The sequence below is a fragment of the Hippopotamus amphibius genome, chromosome X, assembly GCF_030028045.1.
Source record: "Hippopotamus amphibius kiboko isolate mHipAmp2 chromosome X, mHipAmp2.hap2, whole genome shotgun sequence".
In the NCBI taxonomy this organism is placed as follows: domain Eukaryota; kingdom Metazoa; phylum Chordata; class Mammalia; order Artiodactyla; family Hippopotamidae; genus Hippopotamus; species Hippopotamus amphibius.
This window is the reverse complement of record NC_080203.1, coordinates 47,626,256-47,647,439: the sequence shown is the minus strand read 5'-3', so window position 1 is coordinate 47,647,439 and position 21,184 is coordinate 47,626,256. Positions and strand designations below refer to the sequence as shown.

The window sequence follows — 21,184 nt, the reverse complement described above, 5'->3', positions numbered from 1 at the left end:
CTAAGATGGGTCTCAAACATTACCGTACAGGTTACCAGGGTGGAGATACAATCAAATCTTGTGGCCTGACCTCCCTTGATCTTTCTTTGTCCTCCTCAGAAAAATAGTTGAAGCTAGCATATGTGCTTGCTCTGGTTTGTCCAGATGTCTCCTGGGTGAAAATGAGTCTCCCTGGGGTTTAAACGTCAGAGTAAACTTTTCTATCCAGTTGCGATGTTCAAGCCAAGATGTTACCTCTCCTGAAACAGAACTAGAGACTCTATTCATCTTGACACCCTCCAGGGAACAAAAACCAAACAATCATCCTCCAAATACACCAGAAGACCAACAACAGTAAGGAATGCACCTTCGGTAACCTATGCGAAAAGCCACAGGAGCTGAACAGGTAATGTAAGTGACTAGAGTACAGTGGGCACTGTGGGAACCATAGCAAACTGGAGCACTTCACCTCATCTCAAGGTCATTTGTCTTTTCCCTTTCATACTCCATTCATAGCCTTAATCAAAATTTGTGTGGACTCTGCTCACTTGGGACCTTTCAGAGAGAGAAGTCTTACGTCTGAAGTCTCATGTGTTTCTGACCTCTAAAGGGAAGGGAGACATTTTGAGTTGAGGAAATAGCCTGAGAAAAGGCACAAAAGATTAGAAAAACTATTCAGGGACTTCTTCTGCCCTAATCACATTTGTCTCAATGACCTACCTAGGCTTGACATCTGATCACGCTACAAGATGGATGGAGGCAGTATAGCATCATGGTTAATCATGCAGGCATTGCCCAGAGAGATCTAGGGTAAGTCTTAGCTCCATAATGCATTAGCTGTGTGACCTTGGGCAAGTCATGTAACCTCACTATGTTACAGTGCTTTATCTATAAAGTGGGGGGAAATAATAGAAGCTATTTTTTTTAATTTTATTATTTATTATTTTTTTGGGGGTACACCAAGTTCAATCATCTGTTTTTATACACATATCCCCGTATTCCCTCCCTTCCTTGACTCCCCCCCCCTCGAGTCCCCCCCACCCTCCCCGTCCCAGTCCTCTAAGGCATCTTCCATCCTCGAGTTGGACTCCCTTTGTTATACAACAACTTCCCACTGGCTATCTATTTTACAGTTGGTAGTATATATATGTCTGTGCTACTCTCTCGAGAAGCTATTTTTTAATCTGCTTTGAGGATGAAACGAACTAATAATACAAAGCTCTCCAAACAGTGCCTAGCCTGGAGTAAATGCTCGATAATATTAGCCATTATTATAATCTAATAATTAAATCTTAGGTGTTGCTAGCTGATAATAACTTCGTATTTTTGTCTCATAATAGACTCATTTCTCACAGGAGCTCTGAGTGCCTGAAGCAAAGGAACAAGGAAGGGAGATCTTTTCCATCATGATCGGGTCAGTGGGAGAGAGATTTGGGGAAAGATTTTGTTGTATGCCTCAAAACAAACTCTGCTGGTTTATTTTCCTGGAGGCTGGTATTGTCTTTTTGTATCACCGGCCTGGATGCTTTTTCTAGAGATAGAAAAATTAAGGAGGATTCTGAGTGCTCATGGTGATCTGGGTAAGTGCAAGTGCAGTCAAAGTGGGCAGCAAGTACCCCATCCGGCTCACTCTCCTTCCTCCTAAACCCAGGTTCTGCTTTGACTTGGCGAGTCTGCGTGCTGGTGGCAGGGGTGAGTATGGAGTCAGGTCCCCATGTGTTTGGTGTGTATTCTGTGCTTTGCCAGCCCAAACAGTTTCTCAGAGTGTTCCTCTGGTCTTTCTTCTAGCCAACTCCCCCCTCCAAGTCATTCCGAGTCAGTTGTAAAGGACTCCTGGGGCCCTCGGTCTGGATGGTACTGAGAAACCTTGCATGCTGCCAGGGCTAAGACTGGGGCCAGGCCAGGCAAGCCTGGGGAGCTCAGAACAGCTCTGTTGGGGGTGTGTAGATTGAGAAGCCGGATGTGCTTCCAAAACCGTTTCAGAAATCAAAGGCCCTTTCTGCCCCTGCATGGGGGCCTGGCTGTTGTCGCTTTGGCCAGGCAGGGGGTGCCACTCATGCAGCTCTGAGAGCCTCGTTTTGGGGGAGGGAGTAGTTGGTTCCCATTTTGTTTGTTTGTTTTAAAGGGGAGATTGGGCCTTATGGCTAATCTTTTACTGAAACGAACAGCTTAAGTTTTTAACATTTTATCTCAAAAAATAAAAAAACAAAAACCACATACACACTAGTTATTTCCTACCTGAGGGTTTTCCACAATAATGATAATAATAATAATAATAATTCTCAGTCTTTGTAGAAACTTTGTAAACACTAGTCCCAAGTTCTTTAGGGTACTAAGTATTTTCTCTTCTAAATTCCAGTGCCATCAGAGCTTATAGAGTTCTTAGAGGCAAATCAGTGAAGTTAAGTAACCCACCCCCAAACCAATCTGTTTCTCCCTCTCATACACATCCTGTTCTAGGAAATGGAGAGAGGAAAGAAGAATGCTTCTCTTATCCTTTGCTCAAGCCTGGAGCTGCTGGGGCTTTAAGTATGAGTATGTTTATATAGGAGGATGGGGATGGGGGCTTTCTGACTGCTGTCCATCCATCCATCCATCCATCCATCCATCCATCCATCCATCCATTCAATTTACTCATTCAACAGGTATTTATTGAGTTAACGTACTATGTGCTGGGCACTTCGTAAAGGGGTATAATCCCCTCCATCCCTTTAGTGTCTTCTCCCAGGTCTCTCAGTGTATTTGGCATTCATACTCTTTTCTCTTTAACGGGGGTAACAGTTAAAAGAGTGAATCCTGGTGTGGACAGAAGGAAAGAGAGTGACTGGGGTAGTGGCTGAGGGGAGGCATGGAGGAGCTGTATTTTCTTAAATCATTCAAGGTGCATTTTGCTGCCCTCATTGTCGAGGCTTTCTCTACATGTAGATCTAAGAGGAGATGAGGACAGAACTTACAGGTGACTGGTAGACTGCCCTGGGCCTAAGACTCTACCTTGGGTACCAGTGATGATTCTAGAGCAGAGTGTTTCAACATCCAACACAGAAATTGAATCCTGGACTGGCTACCGAGGGGCCCTGCCAACTGCTGGCTCTGAAGTTGGCTTTGGCTCTGGGCTAGATCTGTGGAAGTTGGGGCCCAGGCTCCTCGCTCAGCAGCTTGTATTGATCTCCCAGCCTCTTTTGTCTCCTCCTCCCCAGTGGAAGCCTCTCCCCCCTCCCCCTCTGCCTCTCAGCCTCTTCCGCTTTCCTCCTCTGCGTCTAATGAATTGAAATCTCCGAGAGCCGCCAAGGCTCTGGTAGTTTTACAAAACTGTCCTTGCTCTTCCTGCATTTGCCCAGTCAAGGGTATCTTTGCCTGAGGTCGGAGTGATGCTGTTAGTCCCGGTGATATGATTGCATAGCAACACAGAGCGGCTTGGAGAGGGGAGGAGGAGCAGGAGAAGGAGGGCAGGGAGGTGGGAGAGACAGAGGGAGAGTGTGCATACAGCAGCTGTCGGCATCCCTGTCTCAGGGACTTCTTTGCTGATTCACAGAGGCAGCCCAGCCCCAACCGCCCAGCTCCCAGTTGCCGCCTGCTCCTCAGACCTGCCGGAATCAGAAGGTAGGCCACAGAGAAATTATTTCCACGCCTCGCCCTTTTTCAGCCCACTGAGGGGAAATGACTGAGGGAGGGGAAGCTCCAGAGGTACTCTGTGTGTGTGTGTGTGTGTGTGTGTGTGTGTACGCACATGCCTGCCTGCCTGCCGCCTGTTTGTGTCTTTGGGGGGAAACTTGCATTAAAAAATGCCCACAATGAAGTAGCCACCTCTTGGAATCATAGAAGGAAAAAAAAGATGCCCAGGAATAGAAACTCCAGCCAATTTGAGCAACTATGGTCTAAAAATGAATAAGAGGAAGGTCCACAGTTTGCTGCTTTGAGAGGAGAGGCATATTTATTTATTTACTTGTTTATTTATGTCTGTTCTCAATGACAGGATTTTTGTCCATGGATGGATTTCCTAGCGGAAGGGAAGGGAAGGGGTGTGGAAAGCATTGACTGAAAAGGGAGGAGAGAGGAAACTCAGAGCAGGTTCCCTGAACAGCTGACAGGACACAGAAGCACTTCCTTGGAGCAAACCGGGCTCTGACCTAGGAGCCTGGGGTTGAAGGCGCATCTTAAATCTCTGCATTTACTCCCTGGCTCAATCTGGCTTCCCCTGTTGCAGTTTTCCCCTGGCTGCTTCCCTTGATTTCCTTTCTACCCACTGTAACCAGGAGGCACCTCTTCACTCTTGAGAGCAGAGCTTGGAGAGCTTTGAGATCAGGCTCACCTCTCCTGGAATCAAATCCCCTGTTCCTTCTGCTCTCCTCAGCTTTCTCCAGCATCAGGCCCAATGCCCAAGCCTGGAAAATGGGCCTGACACTGTGTGGGTTGTTAAGGCTTAGCTTGCCTTTAGTAGGCAGAGAGAGCCAGGCCTCAGAAGTGCTTGGGTCCAAGCAAGTAGCTGGGCCGGGCCGGGCTGGGGTGGAGTGGGGTAGACGAGGAAGGGCAGCAGCAGCTGCTGCCTCTGGAAAAGAACATACTTTTATGTTTTCTTTTTGATTGTTCAAAAGAACAAAAGCCTTTAAAAAAATCTGTCTCCTTCACCTTAGTGCCTGACTTCTCCAAAGGAATCCTTGTTTCTAGATTAAAGGCCCTCAGGTAAATCACTTTTTAAGAGGCCCTGTGGGAGCCACAAACCTCAGGAGATTTCCCCTCTGGGATCTGGATGGGCAGATGATTCCAGAGAACCCCGGGACCTTCTAAGAAACCCCTCCCCACAAAAAGCAGTGCTGCCAGTGGAAGTGATAAGTGTCCTGTCCCTGAAAGAAGTTGGAGCCCCTCCTTTCCTGGGTGGGCTGGCCTCAGCTCTGCAGTCCTGCCTTTAGCAAACCAGTGCTGGGCAATGAAGGCATTTAGACAGGGCTCCTCTTCCCATGAGACTTGTCTACTAGGTATTCGACCCTTAACTCCGGCCAGAGCACCCTTCAGCTCTTCCATCACCCAAAGGAGGGGAGCATGGCTTGAAGCAGCAAACTTAGCCAAGGCCCCAGAGCCAGGTACAGAGGGCACACCTGAGATGAAGCACTTCTTACCATAGATACTCAGAAGTTTCTCATGTTAAACCTGCCACAGTGTCAGATAGGATGGGCTCTCACTAATGAAGCCTAAGAAGATAACCTTCTACACTGGCCAGGGACACTCACTCAAAGGAAACCCACTCTGTGAAAGTTAAACTAGGAAACACATCCCTCTCTTACAAAGGATTCTAAACATACATCAGCAACTGAAAGAGCAAGTAAGATAAATCCTTCTAGACGACATTTACCAAACCGATGTGCCACAGAACACTGTTCAGAGAGAATGTTAATAGATTCTGTTTTAAAATAAGGAGTGGTGGTGGTGGTATGTGTGTGTGTGTGTGTGGGTGGTTGTTTTCTATGGTCTAATAATTTTTTGAAAATGCTTCGTAACTGAATTCTCCTCTTGGAGAGTCATAATGTATATAAGCGTATTAAAGTCTCTGAGAAGTACTGCTGTAAAGAAATCTGTTTAATTCTGTTTAACCCAGTATATCCCAAACAGATTTGACCAGGGAACTCTTTTCTACATGGAAAAAATTTTTGTATCTCGCACACACACTTTTAGGAATTGCTGCTAAAAAAAAAAAAAAAAAAAAAAAAAAAAAAAAGTCCTGGAAGAAATTGGCATATGGAAAAAACTTTAAAAATAATCTAATCCAACACCATGTTTTAAAGTGTGGAAAAATGAGAGGTTAATGAAATTGTTCTTTTTGAGTATCTGGGAGAGTGGAACCCTTATCTCCTAATTCTCAGTCCCCTGTGCCCAACTGCTGCTCCTCTAGCAGGTTCCCTCCCATGAAACTAGTCCCAGAAAAATGAACCAGGTTGAGGAAATAATCCTGCCATTTTGAATGAGAAGTTTGTATCTTATACATTTCTTTAGTTATTTTGTTATATCTGAAAATTCTGAGTTTCCATTTCAGTCTGGGATTTGTTATATTCTTTTAAACAATGAGCTATGAAAATTTTTTAGACATTCAAAGAGGTATAAAGAATAATATAATGAAAATCAGGATACCCACTACCTAGCATAAGAAAAAACATCACCAGTAGACTTGAAACCTTCTGTCTATCCTTTTGTGATCAAAGTTTCCTCCTTTTCTCCCTCCAAAGTAACCACTTTCCGGATTTGGCATTTATTATTCTCATGCATTTATTTACACTTTTACTACATATGTGTGTGTCTTTAAGCAGCATATGCCACTGCTTTATATGTTTTAAAAATGTATATCAATGGTATGTATTCTCCAATTTGTTTTTTCTATTCAATGTTATATTTGTGAAATTCACCCATGTTGTGATATGTGACTCTAGTTCATTCATTTTTCACTATTGTATAACATTCCATTTAATGAATATGCCATGATTTATTTATCCATTCTGCAGTTAATAGACATTTAGGCTGTTTCCAGTTTTTGGCTCACCATTAGGGCTACTATGATCATTCCTGTGTAGATATTCTTATGTGACTGTTGCTATTGGATGTATATCTAGGAGGGAACTGTCCTATCACAGGGTATGAGAATTGTCACTTTTGGGAGATATTGTCAGATTGCTCTCCAAAATGATTTACTAACTTATACTCCGACCAGCAGTGTATAAAGGTTTTAGATGTATTGTATTAATTGGTTCTTTTTTTTCCTTTCCAATTCCTATATCTTTTATTTCATTTGGTTTTCTCTTTACTTTTTTTTATTGGAGTATAGTTGACAATGTTGTTAGTTTCAGGTGTACAGCATAGTGATTCAGTTACACACACACTTTTTTCATATTCTTTTCCATTATGGTTTATTATAAGATATTGAGTATAGTTCCCTGTGCTATACAATAGGTCCTTGTTGGTCATCTGCTTTATATATAGCAGTGTGTATATGTTAATTCCAACTCCCAATTTATCCCTCCGCCCCATAAGTAACTTCGTAACCATAAGTTTATTAATTGGTTCTTACAATAACATTCTCCTCATGAGGATGCATCTCTGATTTTTTTCCATTGGAAAAGAAATTTTATTTCTCAAAATTACTTGACAGCTACCTTCTCAGGAACACATTTCATTGTTTCCGTTTGTAAATGAGGGGGTTTGCTTAGATAATCTCTAAGGTCCCTACCAGCTTGACAATCTGCATTCCCATGATTTATTCATTAAGTGAGAGCATCTGAAGCAGAGCCTTGGTTTTTGGCTACATTGCAGGAATTATTTTAGGAACACATAACAAGGTTTGGTACGAATGAAATGTGTGTCTCGTCTCTTTGTGCCATGCTGTCAGGTAGAAAGGCAGTGCTGTGAGAGGGAGGGCCATCATGCAGTGTCACCTTGGATTGGAGAGAGGAATCTATAGCTCAAGGAAGGGGGTCTTCTTTTCACTGCCCTGTTCTTTCCCGAGCCTCTCATGATTTAGAAGTCTTCCCTATTTATTTTCTTCCAAGAATAATAAATGCTTGCTGTAAAAAAATTACATATATATATATATATATATATATACCCACACGCAAAGTGTATAAGGTCAACATGAGAGTCTCCTTCATACAACTTTCCAGAAGCAATATGTCTGGACAGTTTTGTGTATCCTTGTAGGCTTTCTTTCTATGCATACATGGAAAGAATAAGGTTTTTTACAAAATTGGAGTTATACCAGACATATTCGTTCTGACACATTTTTTTAACCTGAAATATATATCTTCAGCATCTGTTCAAATCAGTGAGTACAGATCTACCCCTTTCTTTTTAACAGCTATTTAATATTCCATGGCGTGAGTGGCTGCAATAACAGAAAAGATTTGAGTACTTACTAGATGTCAGAAACTATGAATTAACTCCTTACAATAAGGTTACAAAGTACATCTTTTCATTATCCCTGTTTTACAGTTGCAGGGACTGAAGCATGAAGTCAGGGAGCTTGTCCAAGCCTGTGCTGTTAGGTCTCAGAACCAGGATGCAAACCTGAGTGTGCTGGCTCAGAGCCCACGCCCTTCACTGTCATGCTGTGCCGCTTCTCCGATACAGTCCACTTAACCAGTTCCTTGTTGATGGACATTTGAGTCGATTGCAGTTTTGCTATTGCAACCAATACTGCCGCAGACGCCCTCGTCCACTTCTGCAAGTATTTCTGTAGGATAGGTTCCTAAATTTCTCCATTTTATAGGTGGAAAGAGCTTATTTATTCCTTCAAAAAATATTTACTGAGCTCTAAGACACTGGGGAAGCTCTGAGGTCAGACTAGGAGAGTTGACCAGCATTTTACTTCCCAGATGTCCTGGGAAGGTCATTTAAATGCTCTGTGGATTTGCCAGCTGGATGATACCCCCAGACCCACTGCATCCTGTCTGTTCTTAATTGCTTGTGTCTTTGCCTGGGTAGTGGTATGTCTAGTCAGCCCTTGGGCTCCCACCTGGTGGCCCATAGCCAATAATCTTCTCTATATGCTAAGTGTCAGTGACCACAGTGCCTCAGAGCCTGGGTTCTAGAATTTACAGAGGCAGAATAGTGTAGCAGTGAAGAACTTGTATTCTGGGACACACTTGCCTGGATATAAATCCCAGCTTCTCACCTCATGGTGACAATATCATTTTGAACAAGCCAATAATCTTGCTTTCATGTTGAAATCCTGGTATTCCCCACATGTATTTAAAGCTTTTATCTTTGCCCAAGTTAAACAATGTCTCCCCCTTGAATCCTCCTGGAAAGGCTTGTGTATGGCTTTGAGAACTAGGAAAAGAGTATTCCTAGTGGGAAAAAATCTATAGCTTGGTATTTAGCTGGATCCCTAGGGGAGAGCACAGATGAATTAGTTCTACCCCGAAAGCATCCTCCACACTACTTCATGCATCCACATCGTCTCTCTCACCTTAGCTCAAAAACATCTCTTCCATAAATACATCCTAAATCCCTCCAACTTGAAGTGAACAGTTCCTTCTCTGTGACCTCTCATAGCATGATTTCTGTGTCCCATATAAGGTATGAATCATTTCTCTCTTAAGTGATACTTTTTTTGTTTATATGTCTTGTTTCCCATACGTGACCGTTTGGGGACCAAGTCAGATTCATCTCCAATTCCTCACAGCCTCTACAAGTTAAAAGGAGGAATAGGAAGAGAATCATTATGCACAGGTAGTAATTGGGACAGACTGGAGATAAATAAAGAGGCGGACAGAAGAATCTTTATGTAGAACAAAGAGCACTGGCCAGGAGTCAGGAGGTTCAGGCTCACTTGTGTCTCAGCATCTTCATCTGTCAGATGAAATCATAAATCTGGCTAGGCCAACCTTACCAGGTCCCCTAAGGATCAAGAAAGAGTACAGCAGGCCACAAAAGCATGCTATACAAATACAGGAAATGCTAGCATTTTGATGTGTGGCAACTGTTAAACATTAACATTTTATGGGTTAGCAAACCAAGGTCTAGATAGGTGAAATGACTTGAGGTCACAGTCATTGGCAAAGTCTGAAAATAGCAGAGGATAATCATGCTAGGACCAGAAAGAGTTTATTCCTTTTCTGCCTGCATTGGGATTAGAAGGTCTGAATTGTCTGATTCCTGGATTTGTTTTATTTTTGTTTTGTGAGGCCTCAAACTGACATCAGGTCAGTAAAGGAGAATAAGAAGGAAGGAATTTCATCTGTAGAGAGATGAACCTAAAAAGAGAAAAAGAGATAGTTTATGAAAGAAGAAATACAACTGGCCACTGAAAATGTAAGGAGAAATTAAGCATTTCTAGCAATTAAGGAAATACAAAGTAATCCTCAAGATGCCATCTTCACTTACAAAATTGGCAAAGATATTTTAAAAATAAGAATACTCACTGACAACAAGTGTGCTGGGAAACTGGCTCTCTCATACATTTCTGGGGGTAGTATAAAGTGATCTAACATTTTTCCTAGGGCAATTTAGAAGTATGTATTACAAGTCTGAACTTGGTTCATGCCCTTTGATCCAGGAATTCTCCCTTCTAAAAAATTATCCTAAGGAAAGAATCACAAATATGCACAAGGCTGTTCATTGCAGTGTGACATGTTTAATTGTTAAAGTAAATTATGGTATATCCATTCTATGGAATAGTATTCAACAATGATTGCAACTAACATTTATTGAACTGTATACTATTGCCAGACACTGTGCTAAGTTACTTAAATACATTATTAGTTTTAATCATTAGAACAAGTCTATGAGGGTAGTCATCCCCATTTTACAGATGAAGACACTGAAGCTCAGATAGGTTAACTTGTCCCAAGCCACACTGCTAATAGGTTGAATAGTGTGGGTTTGACCCTCAGTCTGTCTGATGCCAAAGCCCATGGCCGTGACCATAGCACTCTATCAGCTGTGCAGCCATTAGAAATCATGTTTTAGAGGAATAGTTAGTGAAATTCTAAACTGATCAAGATATAAATGGCAAATGAAAAAAGCATGATATAAAATTACATATATGATTAATATATAAATAATATGATGGCAATTTTATTTCCAAAGTGTAAGCATGTATCTTTCACAGAAAAACTACTGTAAGGATTCATACCTGTTAGTAATGGCTATCTCTGCATAGTAGTATTATAGGTTATTTTTATTTTCAGTTATGATTTTCTGTATTTTCCAGTTTTTCTATAAAGAACATGTATTACTTGCATAATCAGCACAAACTTAAAAAATGTTAATATAAAAAGAGGTCTGAAAGCTAGACTTTTGTGGCCTTCATATTTACAATATGTCCATAGCAGTACTTCATTTTTTTATCTGAGTGATTATTTCTTTTTTAAAATTAATTAATTAATTAATTAATTTTATTGGCTGTGTTGGATCTTTTTTGCTGTGCGCTGGCTTTCTTTTAGTTGCGATGAGTGGGGGCTACCCTTCGTTGTGGTGCACGGGCTCCTCAACGCGGTGGCTTCTCTTGTTGCGGAGCACGGGCTCTAGGTGCATGGGCTTCAGTAGTTGCAGCACACGGGCTGAATAGTTGTGGCTCACGGGCTCTAAAGCGCAGGCTCAATAGTTGTGGTGCATGGGCTTAGTTGCTCCGCGGCATGTGGGATCTTCCTGGAGCAGGGATCGAACCCGTGTCCCCTGCATTGGCAGGCGGATTCTTAACCACTGCACCACCTAGGAAGCCCTGAGTGATTATTTCTTTTATGTCAGTGTTTGATCAGAGGGGAGCCATCTTTTCAACCATTCTTTGGGGGAATCTCTTTGGGGATGAGGAACGATGTAGCTGTGTGATCTCTAGGGACTTTGACTACAATAAAATGTCCTTCAGACCATAAATTCTTGCACCTTCATGATCTGTAATAGTCCCCAATCTTTGGACCATGGATCTATGAGGATGAGAGAAGGGTACTTAATACAAGGAGTCCACAGATCTTTAAATGTATAAGTGTTTTTCTCACTCTGTAAGTACTAAAAGTACAGCTACTATGTGGGTGTGAGTGGGTGAAGTGAGATTTTTTTTTATTTTAAGAAGGGGCTCTTATACCTAAAATGCTGGGAACCACTGAAATAGAGACTAAAAATGGTGGCTATTTAATCCTCAGCATCAGGAATCAAAGATGTTCACTTCCTGCCTGTTGGATCAAAGTTTGCACATCTTTGCCCAGCACTAAAAGATATCACTTTTATCATCGGCAAGCATTGTCTTAGCCACCGATCCTCATCACACTTCTGTATATTCACTAAACTGTCAATTGGTTTGTGCATTTAACTTTTGCACTCATGTCTTAGCTTAGCTTAGCTCTTGACATTGAAAGCTGAACATGTCTCAAGAATAGCTTATTACGGAACACTGCCCTCTCCCCCCTACCACACCAAATCTGTTTCTTCTCCTTTCCTCTCCTGCTGTTGGCAACATTATCCACTCAGCTCCCAAATTAAAAAAACTTTGACTCCTTCATCTTTCTCACCCTTCACATCCAAGTGATCACCGAGCCCAATGTGTTTTACCTCTTCAATGTATCTCAAAGCCATGTTCTCTGCTCTCTCCTCACTGCAACTGCCTGCCTATTTTGACAGCTTCTCGATGGGTTCTTCCCCTGAGACAATCACTCCACAAGGTAGCCAGAGGGCTCTTTCTAAAATGCAAATCGGTCGTATCACTCCCCTGCTTAAAATCTTCAATGCCTCCCTATTGTCTATAAGATAAAGCCTTAGAATCCTCTTCTTATCATTCAAGGAATGACCCAATCTGGCCACAGCCTCATCTGCTGCTCCCCACAAGGCACCTACCTTGTACTCTGGTCACACCATACATTTTACTTTTGTGCTGTTTGGGGTGTTCTTTTTTGTTTTATCTTCTATGCTTAATGGCAATCCAATTTCTCTTTCATGACTCACCTCAAGTATGTTTCCTTTAAGGAGAATTTTCCTGACATGACCAGGTAGAACTCACCTCATCCATCCCTTCATTCCATCCCATAAATACCTCTACTATTAAGGCAAGTAACACTTTATAGCTTGATTTTCCCTATGTCTGTTCTCTCTACGTGTGAACTCCTCAGGGACAGGCACTGTGTTTTTTTTATCTTTGTGCCTCCCAAACTTCAGCCATACTGAACTTACTGTTTTCTGAACATGCTGTGCTTTTTTGGTGATATCCATCTTTGCACAGGTGGGTCCCTCTGCTGGGAATGCATTTCTTCCTTTCTCCCCTTCTCTGCACAGGCAAATATCTACTCATCCTTTAAGACTCATCTCAAATGCAGTTTTTCTGAAATCTCTGCACATTCTCAAGTAAAGTTAGTTTTTCCCCACTCTGTGCTCCCCTAGCGTTCTGGTCAAACCTCGATTATAGCATTTGCCACATAAGTGTTTTATTATCATTATCAGCTTACATGTCTGCCTTCCTCCAACTCCCACACCCCATCCCCAGGAAGTGAGATCTCAGACAGCATATCATCTTTGTGTCTCTAGCACAAAACGCAATAGAGAAACAATAAATACTTCCTTGATCAATAGTTAAATTGAGTTTTTTATGGTACGTGATAGCCGGGGAAAAACTATTGGGTAGGTCAGTAAAATTTGAATACTTATTTATATAACTGGTCAAGGCATCTCTAGGTAAGTGATGGATTCACAGACCTTGTCTAGATCTTGACTCTAAATTTCTCCTTGTTACTCTTCCAGGTGCTTATGCTCAACGATTGGTGCACTGCCTGTTCTCATCTCCCCCCCCCCCCCCATGAGCCTCGGTTCTGATGCAACCTATGGTCATGCAGGGATGCCCTTACACCCTCCCACGATGTCATGAGTGGCAGGCAGCTGACGACATCAATCACAGCAGCAGCCTTCGAAGCACCTGCCCCCAGCCTCAGGTAAGAGGCCAAGAGCAAAAGAAAGACCTGTGGAGACAGGGTGGACACAGGATCTGTGTGTGTTCTTGTGGGTATCCATGCTTCCTAAGGCTCAGGGGTATTCTCCATGCATATGAAACCCCTTGGATAGCTCAGTGCCTCCTCTGGCCCATCCCTGTCACTCATGATGCCTTTTATGGGGAACATGGGGCAAAGGATGTGTGTTGAGCTGGACAAGCCAAAGGGCCCACAGTGGCTGAGGGGGCTGGTTTCATGTTAACTCCCATGGACCCAAGGGAGGTCCCAGAAGAGCATGACCCTTCAGGGCATAGCCTAGGACAAGACAGGACCTTCCTTTGTCTTGATTTCTCTTTGGCTTACCTCATATTCCGCACCTGCAGAATATTCTCTCTCCTTCCATTGGCTCTTCTTCTCAAGTCCCTAGTCTTACTCACAGCTCCTGGGTTAACCCCACTAAGGATCCCCTGAGCTTCATACTGGCCTCTCCTCTCTCTCTCTCTCCTCCCCTAGAAGTGGAGTGGTGGTGCTGTGTGTGCCTGCCTGCGTACATTGCTAGGGGGGCAGAGTATGTGAGAGAGGCGGTAATCCCAAGAGGGCAGCCCCCTCTCCTGACAGTGAAGGAGGAGGTCCAAGGGAAAGTTGACCAGACAAGGGAGAAGTATAAGCATACTTTGGCTTGCCCTACGATGCTTTGGGGTCCAGAGGCCATGGGAGTGTGTGAAAGTACTATGTTTCTTAGTATCTCACAGATGGGCTGCGGTGCTGTGTCACTACTGCGGGTGCAAACAGCAGCTGAATATACAGGGAGGAGGAAGAGAGAGATAAAGGTGGCAGGGATGGAGAATGTAGTGCTGGGGAGCCCATTTGGGGGAGAATAATTAGGGAAAGTCAAGGTCCAGAGAGGCATAAGATCCAGGTTCTCCCGAGCTGTTTTCATATTTCTAGCCAGAGAGAATTTGCTGCTTGTGACATATCTTCAAAACCATTGTCAACTTAGAGTCCCCTTGCGCACCTAGCCTTTCCCCAGAGTGGGACTTTCATAGGGTTGAGGGATTGAGAAGCATGGATCCTTCCAGAAACCTTGCCCTGCTCATTGCCCATCCCCTTCAAGCTTTACCACCTAGGCAGCGGGACCTGAGGGCTTCATTTTGTGACTGAGGATGGTGAGACCAAGCCCTGTCCTCTGCACTGTCTAGTTTCTTCTCTTCCTTCTCTATGGCTCTGACTTTGTCTTAAAGTTTCAAGAGATAAGGAGAAAACCCTATGGGAAGTGGGAAGTAAACATCTTGGCCACAAAAGCAGAAGTAGAAGGTTATTCATAGGGAGAGAAAACAATGATTATTCGTTATTTGCTATTGTGTGCCTGGCTCTGCTAGAGGGTACTTGTGATTATTAGGGGGAACTCCGAGGGGAGAACAGGGTGATGGAGCAATAGTAAGGGAGCCAAATGGAGGGTTAGGAAACTAAGGAGAAGCCTGGAGGGAATGAAGGCTAACATGGGTGGAGCCCAGCTCATCGTGGGTGCTTCTGTCAGAACCAGGACAGTTGTGGCTGGATCAGAAGAGGCTGTTTCTAACTTTGGGGCATTTCCCAGTTCAGGGGACTGTGTGAGACTGACTTGGGACCAATTATCCCAGCGTAAGCCAAGCTGCAACCCAGAGCTAGAGCCACTCCTTGCTCTTGGCCTGCCGTCCCCTGCCATCCCCCATCCACCCCACGTGGCTCCATCCCAGACCCCCAGAAAGGGTCAGGCAGCTGCTCTAACTATTCCTGTAGGTGGGCCTCAGCATGGAAACAATGTGGAACTGTGGAAAGCCCAGAAGACTCTGTGGGAGATAAATGAGGATGGGAACAGAACCCTTTTTGGTCAAAACGAAGTGTTTTCCCTCAGTGCTGAGGGGTGGGGGCCCAGCTCGGGAATGTTAACCTTTCCCCAGGCAAGTCTGCTGGAAAAGGAGAAGATTGGCCACCTCCAGAAGGGGCCCTGCCCCTCAGGCCAGTGGCCCAGGACAGCACAGGCAGGGCACAGGAGCTTCCCTGGCACTGGATCCCTGCATGGAGCTGCTGGGTTCCATCTTGCCCTCTCCCCACCCTGCAGAAGTCTGGGGGGATGCCCATAGACCACGCATCTCCCCCTGGCCTTACAGTGCAGGGGGAGGTCTGTGGGGAGTAGGCTCTGCCTCCTGTCCTCCCAGAGGCAGGGCAGAGCACCCCATCATTTTCACTGTGGGCTTGGATCAGTCATCTGCTGCCCACTTTCCCAACCCTGCCATCCCTGGCTCTGTCCCCAGGTGTGCCACACACATCCCTCCCTGCCTCTGAGCACACTTACTTAGTCAAGGACCAGGCTTATCCCCAAGCTCGTTGTCCTGCCAAGCCTTGGGGAAATTGCTTACCAGAGTTATGTCACCAAAGCGTCTGATCCTTTCCTCCACCTCAGGGGAGGCAGGGGGGTACCTGGAGGCAGAGTGAGTTCTTTGTGTCTTCCAGGGAAAGGGAACATAAATCAACAGAAGCTCCCCTCTGAGTGCCCCTCCTTAGCACCATGGAATGCTCAGTCCGACTCTCACCATCCTTGCCAGCCGGGGAGGGCCCTCCTGGCCCCGGTGTGGCGGGCCCAGTTGGGAGTGAGCTGGAATTCCCCAGGGACAAAGCCCTGATTCACCGTCTGGAGTCCTGACATAGCCGCCCCCTCTGGATTCCTGGGGGGTCAGTAAACAAACAGGGCGACAGATCCCACCCCCTGGCCTGGCTCAGCTCTGCCCACCCTCCCTGAGGGAGCCTGCTCAGAGCCTGTGGGGACTCTGCCTTTGGCTCACCAGGCACTGGGTCCAGATTTGTGCGGAGGGATCATCATGGGGCTGCCCAATCCTGCAACTGGGTCCCCAGGCGGCACAGGTAGGGTTCGCTCCCGGGGACACAGGGTAACTGACTTCAGAGCTTTGCGCCAGAGCCTGGCTGCTCTCCCACTTCTCCTTTAGTGTGATGCTACGAGTTGTGGGTTTGTTTTTTTTTTCAATCTTGAATATTTTTTATTCTATAGGTTGGGCATCATTAATTTTATCAACAGATATTTATTAAGCACCTATTATGTGTTAAGCATTTCAAGCTGTGGCTTTAATAGGATGATTGGTTTCCCAACTTCCTGGAGAGTCCTGTGTGGGGAAGAAGTATGGTTTGGGGGGAAGGGGAGACTAGAGGAAGCTCAGCCACCAGCAGGACCATGTGCTTTCCACAGAAGGCAAGCTGGTAGACAGGCAGGCAGGCAGGTGGGTTTCCCGAGGCTGAGATTTCTGCTCCACACTCCCCTGCCCGCCACCCCATTCTGCCCCTGGTTGGTCAAATCTGGCACTGTGCTGGAGGTAGCTAATTTCTGAAGGGCTATTTGGCACAACCCCCATTCTCCCAAACCCCATAATACCCCACAGGGTGAGCAAATGACAGGCTCTGAGCTCGAGGGCCCAAGGTAAGATTTTGACGGGCTCCACGGCTGGTTCTCTTAGCTGTTGACTGTGGTCAGAGTCCTTTGGAGATCAGGACTCAAAATCAACAGTGCTCTTTAGGACTCTTTCCGGCCTTCCTGACTGTGGTGGGAAATGTGAGCGGGGAAGAGGGAGAGGGGGCACCAAGGCATATTCACTTGGAAGTAGGACATCTACTATTGATGGCTCTCTCTGGCTGGTCTCTCTCCTCTCTCTCTCTCTCTCTCTCTGGAACTTTGTGCGACAGCCCTTCAGCTTTCTTTTCTAGAAGGTTGGCTAAACTGTGGGACACAGAAGTATGAGCTACAGCTCACCTTGAATGCCATGGTCGCCAGTATCTGGGCAATTCTGGGCCTTTCTTACCTAACACCAGTACTTCCAGGGTCCTATCCGGGCAGTAGTCCTGGCAAAATTTTCAACAAGAGTGATAATAATAGGAGCCAGCAGTTAAAAGTGACCGACCTGTACCAAGAGAGGACACTGCCATGAACAGAGCCACGGAGTCTTCCTTTCTCTCATCCCCCACCCCCGAACACACCCCAGAACCAGCCCTTCTCTCCCTCTGTTCACACTTGTCCCATGCATGGCTTGGCACAGACCCGGGCGTGGCACACTCCAGGATCACAGAGGTGTCTGTGTTTCTGTCCAGGTTAGAGCTGCTGCCACCACCCCTGCACCTCCTCACGATGGTGCTGGGGTGCCCTGCCTAAGCCCAAAGCTATTCAACGGGTCTGTTGGTGCCGCTGGACCCCTGGAACTACCAGCCATGAATCTGTGTTGGAATGAAATAAAAAAGAAGTCGCACAACCTCCGGTAAGGCCTGACCTCTCAAAACAGGGGCTTTAGGGAGTTGGCTGAGACAGTTGGGCTCCTCTTGCTGCTGTAATTCATCATCCTTTTCTCAGCCTTCTTGTCAGCCTCACCCTCTGTTTCTCCTCCTTTTCCTTCTCTGGCACTGGGGGAAGAACACTGGGTCAGAAGTCAGGAGACTTGGATTTGAGCCTCAGTCTTATGTAGCTGTGTCACCTTGGATAATTGGTTTGAGTAAACTCTGAATTTTAGCTTCCATTTGTTTGGATTTTTTTAAGAAAAAAAATGAGTAGAGGAATAATAGTTGTCCTAACTGTCTCCCAGTGTTGTAGTGAGGATTTTCATAAGATATGAAAATGCTTTCTGAACTTAAAAGCGCTGATGTATAAATGGAGGATATGGTTACTGCCTCCCCCTCTTCCTTCATAAGTGTCCTCCATCTTGGTAGATCTCATCTGCTCTCTTTTCCATCTTTTTATCCCTGTATTCCCATCCATTGCTTGTCACCCACCCATTCCTCCCAAACTAAGATCCTGAAGGCAATTTCTATATCAGTTGTTCCTCTTTCCTCTATCCTTCTCTATAACCCCTCCCCCCTCCCACACACACACTTTTCCTCTCTACTCCCTATCATCAAAGACCAAACTCCTGGCTTCTGGTGGGTTCTGGTGGGGATGAGGAGTATTGAGAAGTTGAAAGAATGCAGGCTCCGAAATTGGACAAACCTAAGTTCAAATCATCACTGTACCAATGACTTAACTGTGTGACCTTGGGCAAATTACTTAACCTCTCTGAGCAATAGCAGTGCCTGCCTCACAAGGTTGCTCTGAGAATTAGTGGAAGCAAAAATTTAGGTAAAAGGCTTGGCCCAGGTGGTAGGGACGCAATGACTAGTTACCCCTGTTTTAAGGGAAATGGGCTCAATGGTTGCACACAGCCTGGGATGGCCTCTGGCTTCCTACCATCTGGACCTCAGCTCATGGCTCATTTCTGGGGGAAGGCAAACAGAGATGATTATGTGGTATGCATTTTCCTCCTTCCATATGTCAAACTTCTAGCCTGTGTTGCCCTCATCCTTTGGAACCCCTGGGCTGCTTGTATTTGTATGCAGCCTCACACATGTACGTGCCCACTCGACCATCTGGCGCACCCTTTCCACCTACTGCATCCACTCCTGCTCAGAGGGCAGCCTCTAAGAAGCCTCTGAGGATGAGCAGTTTGGCATGACTTGAGTTCCTCCAGGACAAGAGGGCACCCAGACAGCTGTCACCTCTAATGCCCTTGCTCAGTTTGCTACCCTCCCCAACCTGATGCTGGGCACACAACTGAATTAACTGACATCTACCAGCACATTCCCTGTGGAGCTGCCTTGGGAGTCTTTGTAGGTGGGTCAGAGGGAGGGCTCCGGGCCTCTTCCTACTTTGACCAGAGCAGCACCTCTTTCATCTGTTTGTATATTAAGATTCCACATACGTATTTGTTGAGGAAAAAATGTTTTGCAACTTAACAAGAGGATTGAAAATCATTGTTTTACCATTGTGTGCAGCGCCCGCCTAGAGGCCTTCTCAGATCACAGTGGAAAGCTTCAGCTCCCTCTCCAAGAGATTATTGACTGGCTCAGCCAAAAGGATGAGGAATTGTCAGCTCAGCTGCCCCTACAAGGGGATGTGGCCCTGGTGCAACAGGAGAAGGAGACGCACGCGGTAGGTTAGAGTTATAGAGACCATGGTGTGCAGCCTCTCCGCCAGGAAGGGGTCTCTTCTGCAGCATCCTGACAGATGGATGCCCAGTCTCTGCTTGGATGCTGAAAGTCACAGGAAGCTGTGTACAGTCCTCCTTGTCTGTGGATAGCACTCCAGAGAATAAGTCAAATTTTTCCCTCTATTCTTCCCATCAAATATTGGCCTCCCTTAAAATTCTGCCCTTATTTTTAATGGGGACATGGGAAAATGAACATAATATAATATTAAGTGAAAAAACACAGGATACAAAACTGTATACAGATGGATCTCAATCCTATAAAAATTGATATGTCATACATACAAATGGAAGAAGGAACTATATCAGCATCTTCTCAATGGTTATATCCAAGTGATGAAATTAGAGTTTTGTTTAATTTTCTTCTTCATACTTTTCTGAAATTTCTAAGATTTCTTTGACATATATTACCTCTATAATCAGAAAATAACGTTTCTTAAAATGAATACAGGATGCATTGGAAGAAATGATAATTATGTGATGTGACAGAGGTGTTAGCTAACAGCAATCATATTATATAAATGTATCAAATCAGTATATTGTGCACCTTAAACTTATGCAGTGTTATATGTCATTTATATCTCAATGTAAAAAAATGATACAGAATGGAATACCATACAACAAGAAAATAAACAAACTATAAATGTGTGCCACGGTATGGATGTATCTTAAAGACAATATGTTGAGTGAAAAAAGAGCCAAATACAAAAAAAGAATACATACTGTCTGATTCCATTTATATGAAGTTCAAAAGTGGGCAAAACTAATCAGCGGTGTTACAAGTCAGCATAGTGGTTACCTTGGGGGAGGGGAGGATGAGAGAGTGACTGGAAGGAGTCATGAGGGGGCCTTCCAGGATGCTGGTGAAGTTCTGTTTCTTTATCTCAGTACTGGTTACAGATATTGAATCACTCTATAGAAATTCATTGAGCTGTACACTTTTGATTTGTGTACTCTTCTTAGTGTATATTTCAACAAAAATTTAATTGAAATTTTAATATAAATCTTGCCCATCCTGGCTTTGATTTTGCTAAGCCCCTTACAGAGGACTTTCTGATTCTTCCAGAGAACCAAACTTCCTAGATCCAAATCCCCATATTTTTCTCTACCTTGTGGCATAGACAGACCCGTTGCAGAGTAAATAGACCTTCCAGTGTCAGAGTTATTCTTCTGCCTATAGAGAAGACTGCTCCTCTTTTAGTCTGAGCCCAAAGATACAGGATAATGCCAAAGGATCAAGTTGCACTGAGGAGAAGAAAGACTGTCAATTGCAGGATGGAATTCAAAACAATTGAAAGACTTTCCTTCCCCATTGACCATGGTGCTAAACTTCACAGGCCTTTATGGAAGATGTCAAGTCTCGGGGCCCCTATATCTACTCTGTGCTGGAGTCAGCTCAGGCCTTCCTGTCCCAGCACCCATTTGATGAATTAGAGGAGCCTCGTTCTGAAAGCAAAGGTGAGTGGTCTTCCTCTCTTTCATCTTCTTCTTGAGCTGTGAACCATTAAACACCTTCCTGCCCTCCCCAAACTCATTTTCTCAGCTGTTACCTAGGAGGATAATTTTCTCCTAGGAGTCTAAAGTTGGGAAGGAACAAGATTCACCCTATAAGAAGAAGCAAACAGAACAGAGCCTGGAGCCAGGGAGATGAACGTGTAGCCCAAAGCTGTATGTGGCTTTCTGGAGCCATCTCTGTGGCCATCTAATAAGGCATGAAAAAAAAAAAACAAACCCAAAAGACTCAAATGCATTTAAATAACT

General features: G+C 44.7%; 1 protein-coding gene across 1 annotated transcript in view; it reads left to right on the top strand.

Annotated features, from left to right (window-relative positions):
• Positions 1–203: 203 nt before the first annotated feature.
• DRP2 (dystrophin related protein 2) overlaps positions 204–21,184 on the top strand; it is a 43,620-nt gene continuing 22,639 nt past the window's right edge. Inside the window, exons 1-10 of the mRNA XM_057718381.1 lie at positions 204–385; positions 704–789; positions 1,320–1,393; positions 1,631–1,671; positions 2,440–2,514; positions 3,512–3,579; positions 13,186–13,373; positions 17,505–17,668; positions 19,212–19,368; positions 20,761–20,881. Coding sequence (XP_057574364.1) covers positions 13,257–13,373; positions 17,505–17,668; positions 19,212–19,368; positions 20,761–20,881 — 559 coding nt within the window. The 5' untranslated portion in view covers positions 204–385; positions 704–789; positions 1,320–1,393; ... (2 more) ...; positions 3,512–3,579; positions 13,186–13,256. The remainder of the gene's footprint in view (positions 386–703; positions 790–1,319; positions 1,394–1,630; positions 1,672–2,439; positions 2,515–3,511; positions 3,580–13,185; positions 13,374–17,504; positions 17,669–19,211; positions 19,369–20,760; positions 20,882–21,184) is intronic.